Here is a 23,575-nt window from a genome sequence, read left to right on the forward strand (position 1 = left end):
TTTGCATGGTACAAAATGGTACACAGTGAAAGCTCTCCACCTATCTCTCTGTCCATGAACCACCAGATTCTTCTTGTAGGTACTTATTTCTTGTATCTCCCTCTAGAAGTATGCAATAAGAAATTGTAAATACATATTCTTTGTTTTTTTCTGTTTTTAAAAACAAAGATTATAGCATGCTATATTTTGTTCTACACTTTGCTCTTTTTTCATTTAATATTACATCTTGGAGATTGTTCCATTTCAGTAAAAAAAAGACAGTCCCTTACTGATAGCCATTTTGTTATTACAATGTTGTAATGGATATCCTTGTTCATACATCATTTCACAACTATGAATATATATATGTTGGATAAATTTCTATAAATGAAATTTCTGGGCCAAAGACTCTGCTTTACCAAGTGGTAGCAGAGTAGGTGGTTAAGCAGCTGAAGATTTAAAGATTCTAATCCTGACCTCAAATATTCTTGACATACTCATGTAATAGAGTTATATTACCTTCAAACCAACCATCGCTTGCTGAAGCTTTCACAACTGGAGTATTTGGTATGGAGGGAATCAATGCATGCTGGAAACTTAGGAGATCACAAGAAAGATGATGCACATTGGAAAATAAACAGAATCACATATATCTTACACAGCTGAACCTATGTTCTTTAATTAATTCATCCATCCCAAAAAAAAACATGCCTATCTATGATAAGAGGTAATTAAGAATCATTCAACAGGCTTGTTGCCTAATAGAGGGTGAAAATACAATTCAATTACCAATGAACATAACCTATAAAAGTGGAATAAATGAATAATACAAACTTGTAGAAATTCTGGAGCCCTGGTGGCTCAATGGTTAAGAGCTTGGCTGCTAACTCCTTGGAAACCCTGTGGGGCAGTTCTGCTCTGTCTTATAGGGCTCCTGTGAGTCCGAATCAACCCGATGACAACAGGTTTATAGAAATTTTGGGCAATATAGAAAAGTACAAAGAGAAAAACTGAAATCATCCATAATTTTTCTACTCAAATAGCTAATGTAAACATTTTGAGGTATATGCATTATTTAATTTATATGTATATTCACATATAGAGGACTACATGTGTGTATCCCCCATGTGTCTGTCAGTCTGTCATACTGGGGGGGGGGGCCTGCGTGTTGCTGTGATGCTGGAAGCTATGCCACCAGTATTCAAATACCAGCAGGGTCCCCATGGTGGACAGGTTTCACCTGAACTTCCAGACTAAGAGAGGCTAGAAAGGAGGACCTGGCGGTTTACTTCTGAAAAGAATTAGCCAGTGAAAACCTGCTAATGGTTTTGATAAAAGCACAGGGTCAGAGAAAAAGAGGAAGATCCTCAAGGACATAGATTGACACAGTGGCTGCAACAGTGGGCTCAAGAAATTTAACAACTGTGAGGATAGCGCAGGACCGGGCAGTGCTTTTTTCTGTTGTACACAGGGTCGCTATGAGTCAGAATTGACTCAATGGTACCTCACACACAAACACACACACACACACGTGTGTGTTATGTGTGTACTACACAGACTGTTTTGTGAAGGAACAGTTTGCCATGGTATTAAATAATCTTCTGCAACAGGGGAAAAAATCTAATTCATCAAAAGAAGGGGATATTCCCATCCCAACCTCTGACTTTGAGAATCACTGAGTGTAATAAAAAGCTTTGTGAAGAATATGTAATCCTACAAAAGGCTGAAAAACTCTGTTCCATATCATCATAATTTTAAATAGCTGAATAGTATTCCATCATATGCAAAACCCATAACTTTAGTCATTCTCATATTGCTGAAAATGTAGGATGAGTGAAAGTGTTTACAGGGAAACAAAATTAGTTTACATTAAGACATTTATTAACCTACCTGTAAGAAGGCAAAAAGTTGTTTTTCTCTTCCAAAGAAGCTAAATGCTGTTGTAGTGCTTCAAGTAAACTGCGGGGTGTCTAAAAATAGTTATTTTAAAAGACTTATTTCCTGATAGTTTTTAGCACATTCGTTCTCTCCTACATTATAAAAGAGATTTCGAAAACATAAAATAAGACATCTCTATAGGAGCCCTGGTGGTGCAGTAGTTAAGCACTCGACTGCTAACTGAAGGGTCTGTGGTTCAAACCTACCAGCCACTCTGTAGGAGAAATATGTGGTGGTCTGCTTCTGTAAGGATTACAGCCCTGAAAACCCTATGGGGCAACTCTACTCTGTCCTATAGGGTCCGACTATGAGTCAGGATCTACTCCACAGCAATGGGTTTGGTTTTGGGCAAATGCAGAAAGTTTAGCCATTAAAGTCAATTATTTCCTACATGTAAATTCATTATTAAAAGTAGCATCTTGTTATCAAATCAGATTTTCAAGTTATGTGTCTGAATCATATAAACAAAAAATAAATAAATAAAATGCATCAGATTGCAGAAAAGAGCAATCAGAAGTCACACCCAAAACAAAATGGCAATAATGGCTGAAAGTCCATGGATGGACACAGATATACCAAACGGCCCCTCACAAAAGGAGACTCTGTTAACACCAGACAATACCAAAAAAAAAAAAAAAAAAAAGGGCAAGGCAAAAAAAGATGAACTAAGGAAAAGAGGGAGATATCCTCCTAAGAAAGGTAAAATTCGGAAGGGATCTCTAAAATGGTAAGTCTGCACCATCTAGTAGTTCAGCGTCAATTCATATAAAGTAGAACCTGCTGGAAACACAAGGAGAAACTGACCAAGCTACACTCACAGAGGAAGACCTTAACTCGTCCTTCGTGGAATGTGGCATCAGATTTGCTGAAAAAACTCTGAAACTTTTCATTGTTTTGAGCAGGCCTGTTTCAAGGAGACTGACTGATTAGGGCAAAAGTGGGGCTGGTGTAATTCACTCACTCCCCTCCCACTAAGCCTGCATTTCACTGCATTCCAGGGTTTCTAGGACACTCGAGAAAATCTAAGGCCATGACAAATTGCTTTCTGTGCTGGCTCAAGGCCTGGGGGCAGTGTTCGGAGAAAGAAGCTCAGCAGTATGAACAGTTGATGTATGGTTGAATGATGTGGGAATTTGCATGGAAGTTTACCAGCCTGCCTTCCTTAGCCTCTCTTGTAGCCACCTACTTCATTTCTGACACAGGGGTCCTGGAGATTGGAGCTGAGGTGAAGAAGGGAGAAGGTGACACAATGGGAAACTCGGCCCTCTACCTGAGGGCTCCTCTGGTCAAATGTCCCCTTAGAACGCCTGCCACAGGCGCTTGGCACTGAAGGAGGTTGATGCCAAGCCTCAGTCAGTTAATGCTCGTCTGTGCCCCTAAGATGGCAGAGCTATGGTTCTCAGTGAAGGACTCATTCTTGCCCCCACCACTTCCCTCAAGGAAGCACAGTCAATGTAAGAGAAAAATCAGAGTAATAATAATGACATATCTAGTCATTCTTCTGGAGTATTTGTTCTGTCCCCTTCAGTAATGACTCTAGTCTTCTCTCCTACTAACCCTGACATGCTCATTGTCTCTCCCACCTCCCCACCACTTATCACTTGACTTCTCATTTAGGCAGCCTAATAGTTGTTCATATTGTGGACTATCCTGTGAGGTTACATGTGTGTGTACAAGTCCTCCTTCGTATGTATCTGTACATGAACGAATATCTGTGCTGTGTATACTTGAGAGGGCTAATTTCTTTTATTCTAAGATTTACTAGTATCAGACAGACACTCCCTCCTTCCCTGCCCCAAACCTAACGTTTTGCTTCCATCTGCAACCATCCTTTCCTCCTGTCTCCTCCTATTTGAGGCCACCACTTCCCTCTTGTGTTCTGGGTCCAGCATCCTCTCATTCCCTAGGAGACTGCACCCATCAATTAGCCTCCTTTTCCCCCTACATCTTTATTCTCTCTTTCTTCACAGGCCTGTTCCCATACACATCACTGCCACCTGCGCCAGGCACTGTTCTGAGCATTCCACTTGTGTTATTTCAGATAGTCCTTCATTTCTCAAGACCCAACCAAGGCAGGTCTGCATTGCCACGGTCAGGGCCCTGGTTGGCAAAGAGTGAAGCCCTGAAAGTCCTGAATCTCCATATTCCCCCAAAATCTTTGACACTGAAGAAGTGTTCCCCTGCTCCCTTGTTAGAGATGATACTGAAGCTCCTGCCCTACAAGTTCCATGTCCCTTCAGGATCTGCCAGACCCCCATCTTGTCCACTCTTGCTGCACTGCCACGTCTACCTCAGATCACACCCATGGTCCTATGGGGGATCCCTGATGACTAGCTGCTGTGGGTGGAAAAAGCCTGAGCTAATTTAATCCCCACATTTCTATGAGGTATACAGGCATACCCATTTTGTAGTTGCAGAAACTGAGAGTGGAAATGAGTTGCTTGAGATGACACACGTAAAAGGTGAACAAGGAAACATTCAAACCCAAGGTCATTACTCCAAATACTCTCTTCTTTCCACTGCTCAGTTTTGTCCATTTTAAAAGCATGGTCTAGTTAGTATGCCATGAATCACCATTAGCACTCAATAGGACAAGGCCTCTTTAACAAGACGAAATTTCACAGATCTGTTCAGAAGACAAAAGTCTATGGCTATATATAAGTATGTCACTTGGGGAAATGAAAACACACATATAAGTATAGGGCAAAGGATGGCATATCAGATGATGATTAACATAATAAACACAAAAGCATAAAGACAAAAAAGTCATTTAAGTGCACAGGAGAGGTGAAGAGGTACACTGACCTGAGTAAGATACGGAATGTCTCTCTGGGCAATTCCAACCTGCTGAACTCACAAAAAAAAAAAAAAAATTACTGCAGGGAGTGGCAGCAAAGTAATTGGAGACCAATGTGTACTTGAAAGAGAAAATACTACCAAGAGCATGAATGCCTTCCTGGACTGGTTCCTATCTAGATCAAGGAAAACACTTAAGCACAAACTGAAGGATACAACTCTAAAAGAAAAAGACTTGCCAAAAATTGAGTCTTCGGTGTTTTGCAAGGAGCTAAGCTGCATTTTGGATATCATGCAAATGTGTTATAATTTTTCAAGTGGTTAGAAGTCAGCCATTATTCATATTTTTGCTCTCCTGTGTGCAGTGTGTCCTTTTTCTTGCTTTCTGCTTCATCTTTGGTTTTCAGAATTTTGACTATCACTTGCCTAGGTGTGGTTCTCTTTATATTGATCTGGCTTAGGTTTCTTGAGTGTCAATAGAGAAAGTGCCCCCAGTCAGAGCATCAGGGTGGATTAGATAGTACATCTGCAGTATGTAATTTTAGTTTTTAGTTATACTGTTTACAAAGTAGTTACAAAAACTACTAATTTCTGTGTGTTTGTGTGGTGGTAGTGATACTATACTAATGCAGAATAAAAGAGCAGCCTTGAGTAGAAAAAAAATGGATTTCTGTACCTCTGCAACTTTGAGGAATTGTGCCAATTTGGTCTTTCTTCCAAGGAACTTGATGTAAATATCCAAACTTTCTTTGCACTGACTCTTCCTCATGTCAAAATACTTGTCTAAAAATAGGAAAAAAATTCCATGAAGGATGCAACATCTTAGCAATTTCAAGTTTTACTCTATTCTGATTATTCTGACTCTGGGTATGATTTTCACTTGCTTGAAACAATTATAAATAGTTTTAATCCAGTTATTCTCTGTCGTAAAAACAAGAAATAACACTGCTCAATCCATATAAACAGATTTTTATGGAGTAACTACTGCATGCCAAACATAGGTGCTGGGATATGGTATATATGGAATTTAATGGCATACACAAATAGTTTAGATTTTAATTTCTACAACCTCTAATTTATAGTCACTTTTGATTAAAATCAAACTCTAAAGGTCTCTGGGAGAACAGGCTGTGTTTCCTACTCTTTTATAACTTCACAAGTGTACTAAGTACGTCTTCAATATACAAAGAGATCTAAAATTTCCATCAGTAAGGTTTGGAGAACCTGTCCCATGAAATGCATCATTCATCAGGACTAAATGATCACAGAAATTTCCTTAAAAGACTAAGAAATATATGTTTATATATCATCAATAAAAATTACTTATGATATAGGCTGTATCTTCTTAGGAAAGCCAGAACTATATTATCTGACCTTGGTGTAAGTGGACATTAATGTGTAATGTATAAATATGGCAACCCATGTTGATTCCCTGGTAAATCTCCCAGAAATATCAGTTAGTACTTACAGAGAAATGGAAAAATTCTGTGGCTTATTAGCCAAAAATTTCTAATCAAAGAGCAATATGATGTCTCATTATTTAAAAACATACATGACCCTGCAAGGATCTTCTGAGTCTAAAACAAATATGAGTCTACAAGATTTTTACATATAAATTATGTCTACAATTTTATTTTTTAGAAAGTAATGTTTATTGTTTGGCCTACCTAGAAGATTAAGGATCCCGTCATTATAAGCTGCAAAGAGCCGAAGAGAATCTTTAAACAGGAGCATAAAAGCGGCACGTATTATTCCATTGGTCAGTTCATCGGGATTTGCCTGAAAATTAAATAAAAGACTAATCAATCACTACCAGCTTAGAAAAATTCTTCCTCCCAAAAACACTCTTTTGTGGTTACGAGACGGGCGAGGGAGGGAGGGTGAGAGAGGGGTATTCACTAATTAGATAGTAGATAAGAACTACTTCAGGTGACGGAAAGACAGCACACAATACAGGGGAGGTCAGCACAACTGGACTAAACCAAAAGGAAAGAAGTTTCCTGAATAAACTGAATGCTTCAAAGGCCAGCGTAACAGGGGCAGGGGTCCGGGGACCATTGTTTGAGGCGACATGTAAGTCAACTGGCATAATAAAATCTATTAAGAAAACATTCTGCATCCCACATTGAAGAGTGGTGTCTGGGGTCTTAAAGACTAGCAAGCAGCCGTCTAAGCTGCATCAATGAGTCTCAACCCACCTGGATCAAAGGAGAATGGAGAACACCAAGGACACAAGGCAATTATGAGCCCAAGAGACAGAAAGGGCCACATGAACCAAAGACTACATCATCCTGAGACTAGAAGAACTAGATGGTGCCCGGCTACAACCGATGACTGCCCTGACAGGGAACACAACAGAGAACCCCTGAGGGAGCAGGAGAGCAGTAGGATGCAGACCCCAAATTCTCGTAAGACCAGACTTAATGGTCTGACTGAGACTAGAAGGACCCTGGTGGTCATGGCCCCCAGACCTTCTGTTGGCCCAGGACAGGAACCATTCCCGAAGCCAACTCTTCAGACATGGATTGGACTGGACAATGGGTTGGAGAGGGATGCTGGTGGGGAGTGAGCTTCTTGGATCAGGTGGACACTTGAGGCTATGTTGGCATCTCCTGCCTGGAGGCGAGATGAGAGGGTGGAGGGGGTTAGCAGCTGGCGAAAAGGACATGAAAAGAGAGAGTGGAGGGAGAGAGCGGGCTGTCTCATTAGGGGGAGAGTAACTGGGAGTGTGTAGCAAGGTGTATATGGGTTTTTGTGTGAGAGACTGACTTGATTTGTAAACTTTCACTTAAAGCACAATAAAAATTATTTAAAAAAAATTCTTTCTCCCACCTATAATTAAGTAATACAATTTACCAATATTGTTTAAAAGGGTTTACAAAGCTCTTACATTAAAATTAAGAAGAGCATCAAACTGGATTTGAATTACTGGAAGCGTGTTTAGCAGCTCTTTAGTATTCATGGTCCTCATCATACCATCCACCCTATAAGAGAGAAAAGAAATTCATAAACACCAGTAATTAAGAGTTTAAGAAGCACTGTGACATCATCATTTTGAAACACAGTTGTGCTTTTGACAAACTACATATCAAATACATGTGTATTTCAGTATTTCTTGCTTACGAACTAATCATATTTACTGACCCTCTCTTGGTTTTGGTGATGTCAGATGCAATCAGTCTATACGCAAGTGACTTCTCATTCAAGTACCTGCTATATCGTCTGATGAAGGTTGACATTGTATAACCTAAACAGGAGATATTTTGTTATTTCCAATTTAACCAATATTAACTGTTTACAATATATGTCAATACTTATTATTCCACATTCAGCTGCATACCTCAAAAATACCTTTGAAGCACAAAAGCCACAATGGCTTTATTAATCTAGTTCAAAATCCCCCAAGCTTTCTGTTAAAGATTATTTTTTATTTCTTCAAAGCTTTGATAACACCCTATAATGGTGGTATTGATTGTGACATTCCCAGACAGAGGAAATAAAGGAAAAAAACCAAACCCATTGCCGTGGAGTCAATTCTGACTCACAGCGACCCTACAGGACAGAGTAGAACTGCCCCAGTAGAGTTTCCAAGGAGCGCCCGGAGGATTTGAACTGCCGACCTTTAGGTTAGCAGCCGTAGCACGTAACCACTACGCCACCAGGGTTTCCAACAGAGAAAATATTTGACCTTGACCTTTATAAGCCCTTTCACCATTTCCACAGAAACTACTGTAAATTCTTAGCATTCTCCTTAAACCTCTATCCCATTGCCAGCATCCCTCCCCAACGACCCTCTCCACTCAACAAATGACCATGCCTCCTACTTCATGTAGATAATGAAGAAAGGCCATGATAGAAACTCAACTCCCCGCTACACAACCTACAAGTGTACCTTGATTCATTTAGTGAATTCATTCATTCATTCATCAAGTAATTAATGAGCACCTACTATGAGCCAGGCATTGCCCGAGGGCCTGGAAGTTCAGCGGTGAACAAAACAGACAAAAATTTCTGCTCTCAAGGAGCTTACATTCCAATGGAGATTGACAGACAATTAAAAGAAAAGGAAAACAGAGGGTTAGGTGGTGGAAAGAACAAAATTTAGGCATAGAAGGGGCTGAACAAGGAAGGCCTCTCTGAGTAAAGATCTGGAGGTGCAGTGGGGACCCCATGAATGGCTCGGGGAGAGCAATCCAGGAAGAAGGGGCAGCAAGTGCTAAGGCCCTTAGGCAGGGATGTGCTTGTCATATGTGAGCAACAGCAAGGAGACTGGACTGCAAAGTGAATACATCCTCAGGCTGGTTAGGTGCCCCCAGGCACCCACTGCAACCCCATCATGGCTATTATCATGTCATATTCAAACAGCCTGCTTCTTTATTTGTCTTCCAAATCATACAGACATGTCTCATCAACCCCTCTGCCTCTAGCACACAGCATGTTCCGTTATTGTTAGTAGGCACTCAAATATATATTGTTCCAATGGATTACAGGATTCTTTACCTTCATAAAATGTACAATATACCATACTCTTCACAATTTAGAACCGATTTTTTTTTAACCAGACATGGTTTTGAGAACTTTTCCCTCCCTGCCACGTAGACATATTTCATCAAAGAATCATCTTACCCTCTATGGCACTTTTATCCAGGAAGTTGTGTAAAGTGAACAAGGAGTTTCTAGATGCAAGATGTTGGATAAAACGCTGTCAAACAAATGTAGCAAATTCTAAAATTAGCTTCTGTACACAAATAGAATTCATTAATAATTTTGTCATATTTAACAAGTCTATCACACAGCTTCTATTTATTCAAGGAACATTTACTAAGCTGACCACCATCTGATCCTGGGCTACCCAACATAAGGCTTGGCAGTGCAGTCAACTGTCCTCTGTTTATATAACCCCCAAATCAACAAGAGGTTAAATATGAAAGCCCATATGAACACATGGTCTTTCCCTCCACCCAGACTTTCTATCGAGCCATTTCCCCACTTGTGGATTTTGAGAAATTTTACATTACAGAATAATGTAAGGAATACTAGGATATATCTGTGTACCTCACTACTCAGAAATGACAACTGTTAATGTTTTGACATACTTGCTTCAAGCATATCGTTTAAAGTAAAAGGAATAAAGTATTACAGATAAAGTTAAAGTGCTCAGCACTGTTTCTGAGATCTAGCCATGTTGGTATATATTCCATTTAATGTCATATAATATTTCATCATATAAACACGCCTCATTTTGGCTATCTGTTCCCTACTGACGGGAATTTAGGCGACTTCCAGTTTTTCATTACTATAAACATGTTGTGAGAGGTGGATCTGCTGGGTCACTGGGCTGAGCATTTTCAGTTTTACTAGATGTGCCTCAATGCTCATTTTTTAAAAACCATTTTAGTTTTTAGCATTTAGGTATTTCATCCATGTGGAATTTATTTTTGTATATACGATAAGGATCTCATTCTATTTTTTCATAAGAAGACCATTTGTGCTGCTTTATTTTAAATTTCATACTCTTCCCCACATGTTTGAGTGCCAGCAAGCTTCCATATAAGTACAGTTCTATTTCTGAGTTCACTATTATGTTCCATTCATATTTATGTTCTATTTTTACCAATACCATACTGTGTAATTACCATTGCTTTGTAAGTTTCAAAGTCAGCCAATTTCTCAACCTTAATTTTTTAATGCAAAGCTTACTGAGACAAAATGTGTATTTCAAATAGAAAATAATAATGTTACATAGCATTTCAGTTCTGCAAAATATCAAGAGTGTGTGTATGTGCGGAGAGGTGGACAGGTGAGGACAAGACACATTCAGGTGTCCAGTCTCCGCTGGAAAAGGAAAGCCATTATGCAGTAATACATTTTTGAGGTTTTGTTCTTGTTGTTCTAAATCAGTTAAAGAACTGAGAGAATTAGTGGCTGAAATGCTATAGCTCAATGAAAACTGATTGCAAAAATACAGTCATTAATAAAAACGGAAAAAAAAGTTTTCTAACACATACTGCTATTCACTCTCCCCACTTGTCACCAATGAAAATAAAAGGCAGTAAGTCCTTGACAAACCAAGAACATTTTAGGATTGAGTGCTCACAGTCCTTTGTACTACAAGGAAGGAAACGGCTGCCATTTGAACATACACCAAGCTCACCTCATTTCCATGCACCATGAGGTGATGTACCGTAACCAGGGCTTTGAACACCACCACCCAGCTGCTGCTCCCAGTTTTTTCTGCAAGAACATCAGCCAGACGTTCAACGCTCATACTTGTTCCATTTATGTACCGTATTAGATCTAAATTAGAGACAGTGAAGAGCATTAAAATACAGCCTGAGAAACAACTTTCAAATCCAACATTGGTAACTTTAACTTAAACACGGATGCACTAAAATCTCTGAAAATGACAAAGGGAATAAACCAAAACTTTTTCTTCATTACACTTATTACGATTTATACTGATATGTTACAGGAAAGGAGCCCTGGTGGTGCAGTGGTTAAGTGCTTGGCTGCTAACTGAAAGGCAGGTCAGAGGTTCGAAACCACCAGCGGCTCCACAGGACAAAGATGCAGCAATAGGCTTCCATAAAGATTATAGCCTAGGAAACCTTAATGGGACAGTTCTACCGTGTTTTATAGGGTCACTGTGAGTCAGAATTGACTCACTGGCAACAGGTTTGGTTTTTTTGTTTTATGTTACATGAATATTTATTTAATGCCTCTCTAGCATATTATATTCTGTGTACTTGATGAGAGCAGGGACAAAGTCCTTTTTGTCACCAGTATCTCCCCAAGACTCGGCACAGCAGCTGGAGTATAACAGGTCATAACTGATTATTAAATGAATGACTAGTACTCAAGAATAGGACTGAGGGCACTGGCAAAAAACAAGGCTCCAGGAATTGGCGGAATACCAATTGAGATGTTTCAACAAACAGATGCAGCACTGGAAGTGCTCGCTTGTCTATGCCAAGAAATATGGAAGACAGCTTCCTGGCCAACTGACTGGAAGACATCCATATTTATGCCTATTCCCAAGAAAGGTGATCCAACCAAATGTGGAAAGTATAGAACAATGTCATTAATATCACATGCAAGCAAAATTTTGCTGAGGATCATTCAAAAACGGCTGAAGCAGTATATCGACAGGGAACTGCCAGAAATTCAAGATGGTTTCAGAAGAGGATGTAGAACCATGGATATCATTGCTGATGTCAGATGGGTCCTGGCTGAAAGCAGAGAATACCAGAAGGATGTTTACCTGTGTTTTATTGACTATGCAAAGGCATTTGACTGTGTGGATCATAACAAATTATGGATAACATTGCGAAGAATGGGAATTGCAGAACACTTAACTGTGCTCATGAGGAACCTTTACATAGATCAAGAGGCAGTTGTTCGGACAGAACAAGGGGATACTGATTGGTTTAAAGTCAGGAAAGGTGTGTGTCAGGGTTGTATTCTTTCACCATACCTATTTAATCTGTATGCTGAGCAGATAATACAAGAAGCTGGACTATATGAAGAAGAACGGGGCATCAGGATTGGAAGAAGACTGATTAACAACCTGCGTTACGCAGATGACACAACCTTGCTTGCTCAAAGTGAAAAGGACTTGAAGCCCTTACTAATGAAGATCAAAGACCACAGCCTTCAGTATGGATCGCACCTCAACATAAAAACAAAAATCCTCACAACTGGTCCAATGAGCAACATCATGATGAATGGAGAAAAGATTGAAGTTGTCAAGGATTTCATTTTACTTTGATCCACAATCAACACCCATGGAAGCAGCAGTCAAGAAATCAAAAGACACATTGCATTGGCCAAATCTGCTGCAAAAGACCTCTTTAAAGTGTTGAAAAGCAAAGATGTCACCTCGAAGACTAAGGTGCGTCTGATCCAATCCATGGTGTTTTCAGTTGCCTCATATGCATGTGAAAGCTGGGCAAAGAATGAGGAAGACAGAAGAAGAATTGACGCCTTTGAATTGTGGTGTTGGCGAAGAATATTGAATATACCGTGGACTGCCAAAAGAACAAACAAATCTGTCTTGGGAGAAGTACAACCGGAATGCTCCTTAGAAGCAAGGATGGCAAGACTATGTCTCACATACTTTGGACATGTTGTCAGGAGGGATCAGTCACTGGAAAAGGACATCATGCTTGGTAAAGTAGTGGATCAGCAAAAAAGAGGAAGACGCTCAACTAGATGGACTGACATAGTGGCTGCAACAATGGACTCAAGCATAACGATTATGAGGATGGCGCAGGACCAGGCAGCATTTCGTTCTGTTCTATATAAGGTTGCTATGAGTCAGAACCAACTCCATGGCAGCTAATGACAACATCAACAACAGGGCTCAAGAAGGTAAGTGATGTACCCAAGGTCATACAGACAGTTATGTAGCAGGGCTGGGGTTTGAAACCAGATTTGCTTGACTCCAGAGACCAAGCTATTCACCATGATGTCGTACTGCCTCTCTCAAGAAGTGTCATTCCATGAAAGTTCGGGCAGCGTTCCTTTTAGTGCCACCCCCTCTCTGATCCTTCCCTGACCGCATCCTTTAGCCACTTACTGCTTCCTTTTCTTGAATTCACTCCCCCATAAACTTGTACCTGGTTTACTGCAATAGCTTTTTAATTTCCTGTCTCAGGGTTATAACCATTCATCAATTCACTTCATACAGCCGCTCAAAAGGGGACTTTTATCACTTCATCTTCCCATTTAAGAATACGATTTCCTACTGTTTAACAATTTAAAATTCCCTTTCCTTTCAAAACCGTCTATAAAGTATTATTACAAAATAACTTCATTCCTAGCACTTACTCATTAATCAGCATCCTCACATGAGTATCACCAGGATAGGTATGAGAATGGTGTGTAACAAACATGCTAGTGGATTGAAGTAATAGACTGACCCTGACTGTAGACCCTGATTCATTTATTCGACAAATATACTGTGTAAATGCCTAATTATATGCCAGCTGTCGTCTCATGTGTAAGGTTATGAAGAGTGAAATTCTCTCATCTGCTCTTATCTCCCAGTCTGCTTCACCCCCCTTTCTGTAAACAGTTTCCTGTTTCCTGGCTCTTAGTTTGTCTCCCCATGATTTCATGGTGCCCCCTTCCCTTCCCTTTGACCTAGCTAACTGCTGCTCATCCTTTAGATCTGGAGAAGCCAATCTGGCACGTATTACAGGAAAATCCAGGGCTGGATAATATAATACACACCGCCACCGAGCCTAGTATAGGGCCTGCCCAGAATAACGTTCAGCAAACTTTTAAGAATATACGTAAACGAAATTAACCTTTATTTCTTAATTTAGTAAACTATTAGTTGCTATAACACATATACATTGTCCTGATAAGAAAATAAACCTTGGGAGCCAAGATGGCTGACTAGGTAGACGCTACCTCGGATCCCTCTTGCAACAAAGACTCGGAAAAACAAGTGAATCGATGACATACATGACAATCTACTAACCCTGACCATCAAACACAGATTTAAAGAGTTGACCTGAGTGACAGAGACTGAGAACAAACAACCACGGGGAAGCAGCGACTGTTTTCGGAGCCTGGAGCCAGCGTCCAAGTCAGGAAACCTTGGTGCCGGGCTTTGGACTGGGCGCAGGGGAACTGAGCACAGCATCCTGAGATGGCACGATCACAGGGCGCAGCCCTAACCCAATGAACTGACCTCAGGGGAAGCCCAGCCAGTGCACGCAGGCAGCGCAGTGACGCGGCTGACAGGACGAGAACTCACCGGGAGGCAGCGACTGGTTTTGGAGCCAAGATTGCGGCGTCCCTGCCGGGGAACCTTGGCGCTGGACTTTGGACCGGGAGAGGAGGAACTAACCGCGGCTTCTGAGACAGCGCAAGCACGGGACGTGGGCCTGACCATCGGAGACAATCTCTACCCACCCAGCACACACAGTCGACGCGCCCCTCGGGAATCTGAGATAAAACAGTCATCCCAAGCAAGATAAGTAACTTTATCTATATTCCGGGGTGCTACTCTCTCCGATTTATCTGAACCCTCCCCGCCCCTTCCCAGGCAGCTTCATTGCCATTGGAATTTCCTGAGCCAGAAAGTAAACTACTCTGCAGTTTTTCTTTCTTTCGTTTTGTTTTTGTCTTTTCTTAACCCATTCTCCTGGCCTCAGAGAACCAACTACAAAAAACCCAGGGACCAAAAATCCTTCCCTAATTGGACTGAAAACACAGAACCAGCTCCAGCCAAGCATATGTGATCCACAGTCTCGGGCTTTCATCCCTACAGGGAACAAGGTGGCTATTATAATGCAAAGGCATTTCTGATAGGGATCTGACTGCACTTGTTTTAGGGGATTTACTGGAAAGACAAGTTTCCCAGATCTGATATCTCTGCATATTCAACACAGCCCTCACTGACCCACAACAGGGAACTGAGGCCTGAAGCTCCCCCCAGACCACCTAGCCTCCAGCCTCAGGGGTCTAAGGAGGGTGACATCTACCAATCTGTAGAGGTACTTGCATTGGGGGCCTAAGGTACAGCTGCAGAGCCCACCCACCAAAGTGCTTTAGGAATAGAGACACACCTACCTCGCTGACACTTGGGGGAAGCCTGTCAGCATCCTGCCCCCTCCCTGGAGTGTGAACCCCAGCTGCTACTAGAATCTGGTGCACACAACTATCACCACTACTTCTCTAGGTGGATAGGTGACAGTCTGCACCACACACTTGATGACCCAAAATCAGATTCTACTCAGGAATAGTGAATGGACTCAGGCTTATATATCTGGTAACAGCCCAAATCAGCTGGTAATACCACATAAGTGAGTCAAGGGCTACAACAATCAAGACAGTGCAATCTAGTAGCCCATCTATGTATACTGAAGGAAAACAAAACAAGATAAGACTCAGTGAGCAAATATAGAATAAATCACTACAATATCTTAGTGATGGCTCGGAGACAGCAGTCGATATCAAACCACATAAAGAAGCAGACCATGACTGCTTCTACAACTCCCCAAACTAAAGATTCAAAATCCTTCCCAAACGAAGATACAATCCTGGAATTGCCACACGCAGAATATAAAAAACTAATTTACAGGATGCTTCAAGATATCAGGTATGACCTCAGAAATGAAATAAGGCAATCTACAGAAAAAGCCAAGGAACACACAGATAAAGCAGTTGAAGAACTCAAAAAGATTATTCAAGAACATAGTGGAAAAATTAATAAGCTGGAAGAATCCATAGAGAGACAGCATTCAGAAACCCAAAAGATTAACAGTAAAATTACAGAATTAGACAACGCAATAGGAAGTCAGAGGAGCAGACTCGAGCAATTAGAATGCAGACTGGGAGATCTGGAGGACCAGGGAATTAACACCAATATAGCTGAAAAAAAAAACAGATAAAAGAATTAAAAAAAATGAAGAAACCCTAAGAATCATGTGGGACTCTATCAAGAAGAATAACTTGCGTGTGATTGGAGTCCCAGAACAGGGAGGGACAACAGAAAACACAGAGAAAATAGTTGAAGATCTGTTGGCAGAAAACTTCCCTGACATCATGAAAGATGAAAGGATATCTATCCAAGATGTTCATTGAACCCCATTTAAGATTGATCCAAAAAGAAAATCACCAAGACATATTATCATCAAACTTGCCAAAACCAAAGATAAAGAGAAAATTTTAAAAGCAGCCAGGGAGAAAAGAAAGGTTTCCTTCAAGGGAGAATCAATAAGAATAAGTTCAGACTACTCAGCAGAAACCATGCAGGCAAGAAGGGAATGGGACGACATATACAGAACACTGAAGGAGAAAAACTGCCAGCCAAGGATCATATATCCAGCAAAACTCTCTCTGAAATATGAAGGCGAAATTAAGATATTTACAGATAAACACAAGATTAGAGAATTTGCAAAAACCAAACCAAAGCTACAAGAAATACTAAAGGAAATTGTTTGGTCAGAAAACCAATAATATCAGATACCAGCACAACACAAGGTCACAAAACAGAACGTCCTGATATCAACTCAAATAGAGAAATCACAAAAACAAATTAAGATTAATTAAAAAAAAATAAAAAAACACTCAAAACAGGGAATCATTGAAGTCAATATGTAAAAGACCACAATAATCAAAAAGAGGGACTAAATACAGGTGGCATAGAATTGCCATACGGAGAGTGATACAAGGTGATATAGAACGTTACAAGTTAGGTTTTTACTTAGAAAAATAGGGGTAAATAATAAGGTAACCACAAAAAGGTATAACAACTCCATAACTCAAGATAAAAGCCAAGAAAAACGTAACGACTCAACTAACATACAGTCAAACACTATGAAAATGAGGATCTCACAATTTACAAAGAAAAACGTCTCAGCACAAAAAAGTAAGTGGAAAAATGAAATTGTCAACAACACACACAAACAGGCATCAAAATGACAGCACTAAACACATACTTATCTATAATTACGCTGAATGTAAATGGACTAAATGCACCAATAAAGAGACAGAGAGTCTTGGACTGGATAAAGAAACACGATCCGTCTATATGCTGCCTACAAGAGACACACCTTAGACTTAGAGACACAAACAAACTAAAACTCAAAGGATGGAAAAAAATACATCAAGCAAACAATAAGCAAAAAAGGAGTAGCAATATTAATTTCTAACAAAGTGGACTTTAAACTTAAATCCACCACAAAGGATAAAGAAGGACACTACATAATGATAAAAGGGACAATTGATCAGGAAGACATAACCATATTAAATATTTATGCACCCAATGACAGGGCTGCAAGATACATAAATCAAATTTTAACAGAACTGAAAACTGAGATAGACACCTCCACAATTATAGTAGGAGACTTCAACACACCACTTTCGGAGAAGGACAGGACATCCAGTAAGAAGCTCAACAGAGACACGGAAGACCTAATTACAACAATCAACCAACTTGACCTCATTGACTTATACAGAACTCTCCACCCAACGGCTGCAAAGTATACTTTTTTTTCTAGTGCACATGGAACATTCTCTAGACTACACCACATATTAGGTCATAAAACAAACCTTTGCAGAATCCAAAACATCGAAATATTACAAAGCATCTTCTCAGACCACAGGCAATAAAAGTAGAAATCAATAACAGAAAAACTAGGGAAAAGAAATCAAATACTTGGAAAATGAACAATACCCTGATGAAAAAAGACTGGGTTATAGAAGATACCAAGGAGGGAATAAGGAAATTCATAGAATGCAACGAGAATGAAAATACTTCCTATCAAAACCTCTGGGACACAGCAAAAGCAGTGGTCAGAGGCCAATTTATATCGATAAATGCACACATACAAAAAGAAGAAAGAGCCAAAATCAGAGAACTGTCTCTACAGCTTCAATAAATAGAGAGTGAGCAACAAAAGAATCCATCAGGCACCAGAAGAAAACAAATAATAAAAATTAGAGCGGAATTAAATGAATTAGAGAACAGAAAAACAATTGAAAGAATTAACAAAGCCAAAAGCTGGTTCTTAGAAAAAATTAACAAAATTGATAAACCATTGGCCAGACTGACTAAAGAAATACAGGAAAGGAAACAAATAACCTGCATAAGAAACGAGATGGGCCACATCACAACAGACCCATCTGAAATCTAAAGAATCATATCAGATTATTACGAAAAATTGTACTCTAACAAATTTGCAAACCTAGAAGAAATGGATAAATTCCTGGAAAAACACTACCTACCAAAACTAACACAATCAGAAGTAGAACAACTAAATAGACCCATAACAAAAAAAGAGATTGAAACAGTAATCAAAAAACTCCCAACAAAAAAAAGCCCTGGCCCTGACGGCTTTACTGCAGAGTTCTACCAAACTTTCAGAGAAGAGTTAACACCACCACTACTATTTCAAAGCATAGAAAATGACGGAATACTGCCTAACTCATTCTATGAAGCCACCATATCCCTGATACCAAAACCAGGTAAAGACATCACAAAAAAAGAAAATTACAGACCTATATCCCTCATGAACAGAGATGCAAAAATCCTCAACAAAATTCTAGCCAATAGAATTCAACAACATATTAAAAAAAAAAATCCACCACGACCAAGTGGGATTTATACCAGGTATGCAAGGTTGCTTTAATATTAGAAAAACCATTAATGTAATCCACCATATAAATAAAACAAGACAAAAACCACATGATCTTATCAATTGATGCAGAAAAGGCATTTGACAAAGTCCAACACCCACTCATGATAAAAACTCTCAGCAAAATAGGAATTGAAGGAAAATTCCTCAACATTATAAAGGGCATCTCTACAAATGCCAACAGCCAACATCACTCTAAATGGAGAGAGCCTGAAAGCATTTCCCTTGAGAACAAGGATGCCCTTTATCACCGCTCTTATTCAACATTGTGCTAGAGGTCCTAGCCAGAGCAATTAGGCTAGACAAAGAAAGAAAGGGCATCCAGATTGGCAAGGAGGAAGTAAAATTATCTCTATTTGCAGATGACACGATCTTATACACAGAAAACTCTAAGGAATCCTCCAGAAAACTACTGAAACTAATAGAAGAGTTCAGCAGAGTATCAGGATACAAGATAAACCTACAAAAATCAGTTGGATTCCTCTACACCAACAAAAAGAACATCGAAGAGGAAATCACCAAATCAATACCATTCACAGTAGCCCCCAAGAAGATAAAATACTTAAGGAATAATTCTTACCAAAGATGTAAAAGACCTATATAAAGAAAACTATAAAGTACTACTACAAGAAACTAAAAAGGACATACTTAAGTGGAAAAACATACCTTGCTCATGGATAGGAAGACTTAACATAGTAAAAATGTCTATTCTACCAAAAGCCATCTATACATACAATGCACTTCTCATCCAAATTCCAATGACATTTTTTAATGTGATGGAGAAACAAATCACCAACTTCATATGGAAGGGAAAGAAGCCCCGGATAAGTAAAGCATTACTGAAAAAGAAGAAGAAAGTGGGAGGCCTCACTGTACCTGATTTTAGAACCTATTATACAGCCACAGTAGTCAAAACAGCCTGGTACTGGTACAACAACAGGTACATAGACCAATGGAACAGAATTGAGAACCCAGATATAAATCCACCCATATATGATCAGCTGATATTTGACAAAGGCCCAGTGTCAGTTAATTGGGGAAAAGATAGTCTTTTTAACAAATGGTGCTGGCATAACTGCATATCCATTTGCAAAAAAATGAAACAGGACCCATACCTCACACCATGCACAAAAACTAACTCCAAGTGGATCAAAGACCTAAACATAAAGACTAAAACGATAAAGGTCATGGAAGAAAAAATAGGGACAACGTTAGGAGCCCTAATACAAGGCATAAACAGAATACAAAACATTACCAAAAGTGACCAAGAGAAACCAGATAACCGGGAGCTCCGAAAAATCAAACACCTACGCTCATCTATAGACTTCACCAAAAGAGTAAAAAGACCACCTACAGACTGGGAAAGAATTTTCAGCTATGACATGTCTGACCAGCGCCTGATCTCTAAAATCTATATGATTCTGCTAAAACTCAACCACAAAAAGACAAACAACCCAATCAAGAAGTGGGCAAAGGATAGGAACAAGCACTTCACTAAAGAAGATATTCAGGCAGCTAACAGATACATGAGAAAATGCTCTCGATCACTAGCCATAAGAGAAATGCAAATTAAAACTACGATGAGATTCCATCTCACTCCAACAAGGCTGGCATTAATCCAAAAAACACAAAATAATAAATGTTGGAGAGGCTGTGGAGAGATTGGAACTCTTATACACTGCTGGTGGGAATGTAAAATGGTACAACCACTTTGGAAATCTATCTGGCGTTATCTTAAACAGTTAGAAATAGCACTACCACACAACCCAGAAATCCCACTCCTCGGAATATACCCTAGAGAAATAAGAGCCTTCACACAAACAGATATATGCACACCCATGTTTATTGCAGCACTGTTTACAATAGCAAAAAGATGGAAGCAACCAAGGTGTCCATCAACGGATGAATGGTTAAATAAATTGTGGTATATTCACACAATGGAATACTACGCATCGATAAAGAACAGTGACAAATCTGTGAAACATTTCATAACATGGAGGAACCTGGAAGGCATTATGCTGAGCGAAATTAGTCAGAGGCAAAAGGACAAATATTGTGTAAGAGCACTATTATAAGATCTTGAGAAATAGTATAAACTGAGAAGAACACATACTTTTGCGGTTACAAGGGGGGAGGGAGGGAGGGTGGGAGAGGGTTATTTACTGATTAGTTAGTAGATAAAAACTACCTTAGGTGAAGGGAAGGACAATACTCAATACAGGGAAGGTCAGCAAGTGGACTGGAGCAAAAGCAGTTTCTGGGATAAACTGAATGCTTCAAAGGTCAGCAGAGCAAGGGCAGGGTTTTGGGGACTATGGCTTAAGGGGACTTCTAAGTGAATTGGCAAAATAATTCTATTATGAAAACAGCCTGCATCCCACTTTGAAGTGTGGGGTCTGGGGCTTAAATGCTAACAAACACCCATCTAAGATGCATCAATTGGTCTCAACCCACCCGGATCAAAGGAGAATGAAGAACACCAAGGTTACACGATAACTATGAGCCCAAGAGACAGAAAGGGCCACATGAACCAGAGACTTACATCATCCTGAGACCAGAAGAACTAGATGGTGCCCGGCCACAACCGATGAATGCCCTGACAGGGAGCACAACTGAGAACCCCTGAGGGAGCAGGAGATCAGTGGGATGCAGACCCCAAATTCTCATAAAAAGACCAGACTTAATGGTCTGACTGAGACTAGAGGAATCCCGGCGGTCATGGTCCCCAAACCTTCTGTTGGCCCAGGACAGGAACCATTCCCGAAGACAACTCATCAGACAGGGAAGGGACTGGACAGTGGGTTGGAGAGAGATGCTGACGAAGAGTGAGCTACTTGTATCAGGTGGACACTTGAGACTGTGTTGGCATCTCCTGTCTGGAGGGGAGATGGGAGGGTAGAGAGGGGTGGAAGCTGGCAAAACTGTCACGAAAGGAGAGACTGGAAGGAGGGAGCAGGCTGACTCATTAGGGGGAGAGTAAGTGGGAGTATGGAGTAAGGTGTATATAAGCTTATATGTGACAGACTGACTTGATTTGTAAACGTTCACTTAAAGCTCAATAAAAATTATTACAATAAATAAATAAATCTTCAGAAGGCAAATACAGATTAAATCAATAAATAGTTTTTAGGCAAAATAGAAAATAAAGAGGTGATGAAACTTGTAAGCCAGCTATCAAGGTTTCAATAGAGGGAGGATATATGTATACGCCAATAGCATCTATTGTTTGATCATGAAGTAATTGCTCACTATGAACTCAGACAGTGTGGGGTGGGGCCAGCTTGGGAGTGTATTTTGTCTTTTGGCAACAGATCACTTTAAAAATCAAAATTCTTCTCCTTAGAAACACATACCAGTATATGCCCATTGCCTTCAAGTCAAGTGACTCATAGCAACCCCATGTATGCCAGAGTAGAACTGTGCTCCATAGGGTTTTCAATGGTTGATTTTTCAGAAGCAGAGCACCAGGCCTTTCTTCCACACCTCTGGATGGGTTTGAACAGCCCTCATTTTGGTTAGCAGTGGAGTGTATTAACAACTCGCACCACCCAGGGTGTCCTAGAAACGCAGCAGAAAATGTTGCTGTGGACACTCTAAAGCCTGTTCGTGGACCTTAGGTTTGGAATGCATATGGGAGGATTCCATATGGGAGGATCTACGCAACAGAATTTCCCTTCCTGGTGTTTCAGAAGACTCGTCGATAGTCACGGCTTATAAGGGGCTGGGGTGGATTTAGGTGAGGAGACCTTTCTAAAAAGTCTGGGTTGTTATTCCACCACCCTTTGTGCCCTATCTGGAAACCTGGTGGTGTAGTGGTGAAGAGCTACAGCTGCTAACCAAAAGGTCACCAGTTCGAATCCTTGGAAACCCTATGGAGCAGTTCTACTCTGTTCCATAGGGTCGCTATGAGTCGGAATCGACTCGACCGCAACGGGTGTTCTTTTGTTTTTGGTTTTGTGTCCTATCTAAGGAAGTCTAAAGGCTAAACTTTTGAATAACTTCTTAATACTTGTCTGGAATTTTCAAAGTCAGTGGTTCCCTTCTGGATTCAGAGATCACTTGAAGTGAGAGTTCAGGCGGAGGAGAGGAGGGGTACCGCCATTAAAGGTTCTCCCCTCACCCAGACCCCTCAGGCGCATGGACCATCCCAGCCGCCTACTCACCCGCCAGATGTTTCGGCTCGGGCTCTCTGGGCTCATCCGTTGTCGCCCCAAGGGCAGCCTTGGACACACACGCCCCCATGAGCGCTTAGCGGACCTCCAGCCACGAGGGCGATGGCGGCGGCGTCCGTGCCGTCCCCCTCCGGATCAGCAGACTGAGGGAGTGCTCCCCTGGCGACAGACCTGACGCCCAAGGTGACGGAAGAAAGGCCTGGCCCTGCAGGCGGCCCTCACCAGGCGACCTTTTCTTCACGCAAGCTGAGGCAGACTGGCAGCATTATGCGGTGGGGTTTGAACTGGGGGGCGCGAGGGCTTCCGCAAGAATGCTGGGAAAGATGGCGGCAGGGCCCAAGAAGGGGGGTACCAGGAACTTGCTTGGATTCGGAGGGCAGGATCAGGGCTTGGGGGACATCTTCAGAGTAACGAGGGCAGACCCTTTGAATAGTAGACGCTCGGTAACAAAACAGCCTGCAAATCCAATCCTAGACCTCTAAACCCAAGAGAAATTAAAACACACGTCCTCACAGAAACCTGTACACAAATATTCAT

At 40.7% G+C, this 23,575-nt stretch overlaps 1 protein-coding gene across 1 annotated transcript; it reads right to left on the minus strand.

The window, feature by feature from the left end:
• Positions 1 to 457: 457 nt before the first annotated feature.
• LOC126069480 (phosphatidylinositol-binding clathrin assembly protein-like) lies at positions 458 to 23,108 on the minus strand. Its single transcript, XM_049872911.1, has 10 exons — positions 23,030 to 23,108; positions 10,868 to 11,010; positions 9,340 to 9,415; positions 7,858 to 7,960; positions 7,604 to 7,697; positions 6,381 to 6,492; positions 5,390 to 5,496; positions 4,723 to 4,764; positions 1,870 to 1,949; positions 458 to 575 (listed from the first exon to the last, which is right to left on the minus strand). Exons 1-10 carry the CDS (start codon positions 23,106 to 23,108, stop codon positions 458 to 460), a joined length of 954 nt encoding a protein of 317 aa, XP_049728868.1.
• Positions 23,109 to 23,575: the final 467 nt, after the last annotated feature.

The sequence above is a fragment of the Elephas maximus genome, chromosome X, assembly GCF_024166365.1.
Source record: "Elephas maximus indicus isolate mEleMax1 chromosome X, mEleMax1 primary haplotype, whole genome shotgun sequence".
NCBI classification, from domain to species: Eukaryota; Metazoa; Chordata; class Mammalia; order Proboscidea; family Elephantidae; genus Elephas; species Elephas maximus.

Excerpts from the sequence above, each read along its gene's own strand:
- LOC126069480 (XM_049872911.1), bottom strand. The coding sequence starts at position 23,108 with ATGGGGGCGTGTGTGTCCAAGGCTGCCCTTGGGGCGACAACGGATGAG. Across the intron at positions 9,416-10,867 it reads TCATGGTGCATGGAAATGAG|CGTTTTATCCAACATCTTGC; the intron begins GTGAGCTTGGTG and ends TTTGTTTGACAG. Across the intron at positions 576-1,869 it reads AACTTTTTGCCTTCTTACAG|TTTCCAGCATGCATTGATTC; the intron begins GTAGGTTAATAA and ends TGATCTCCTAAG.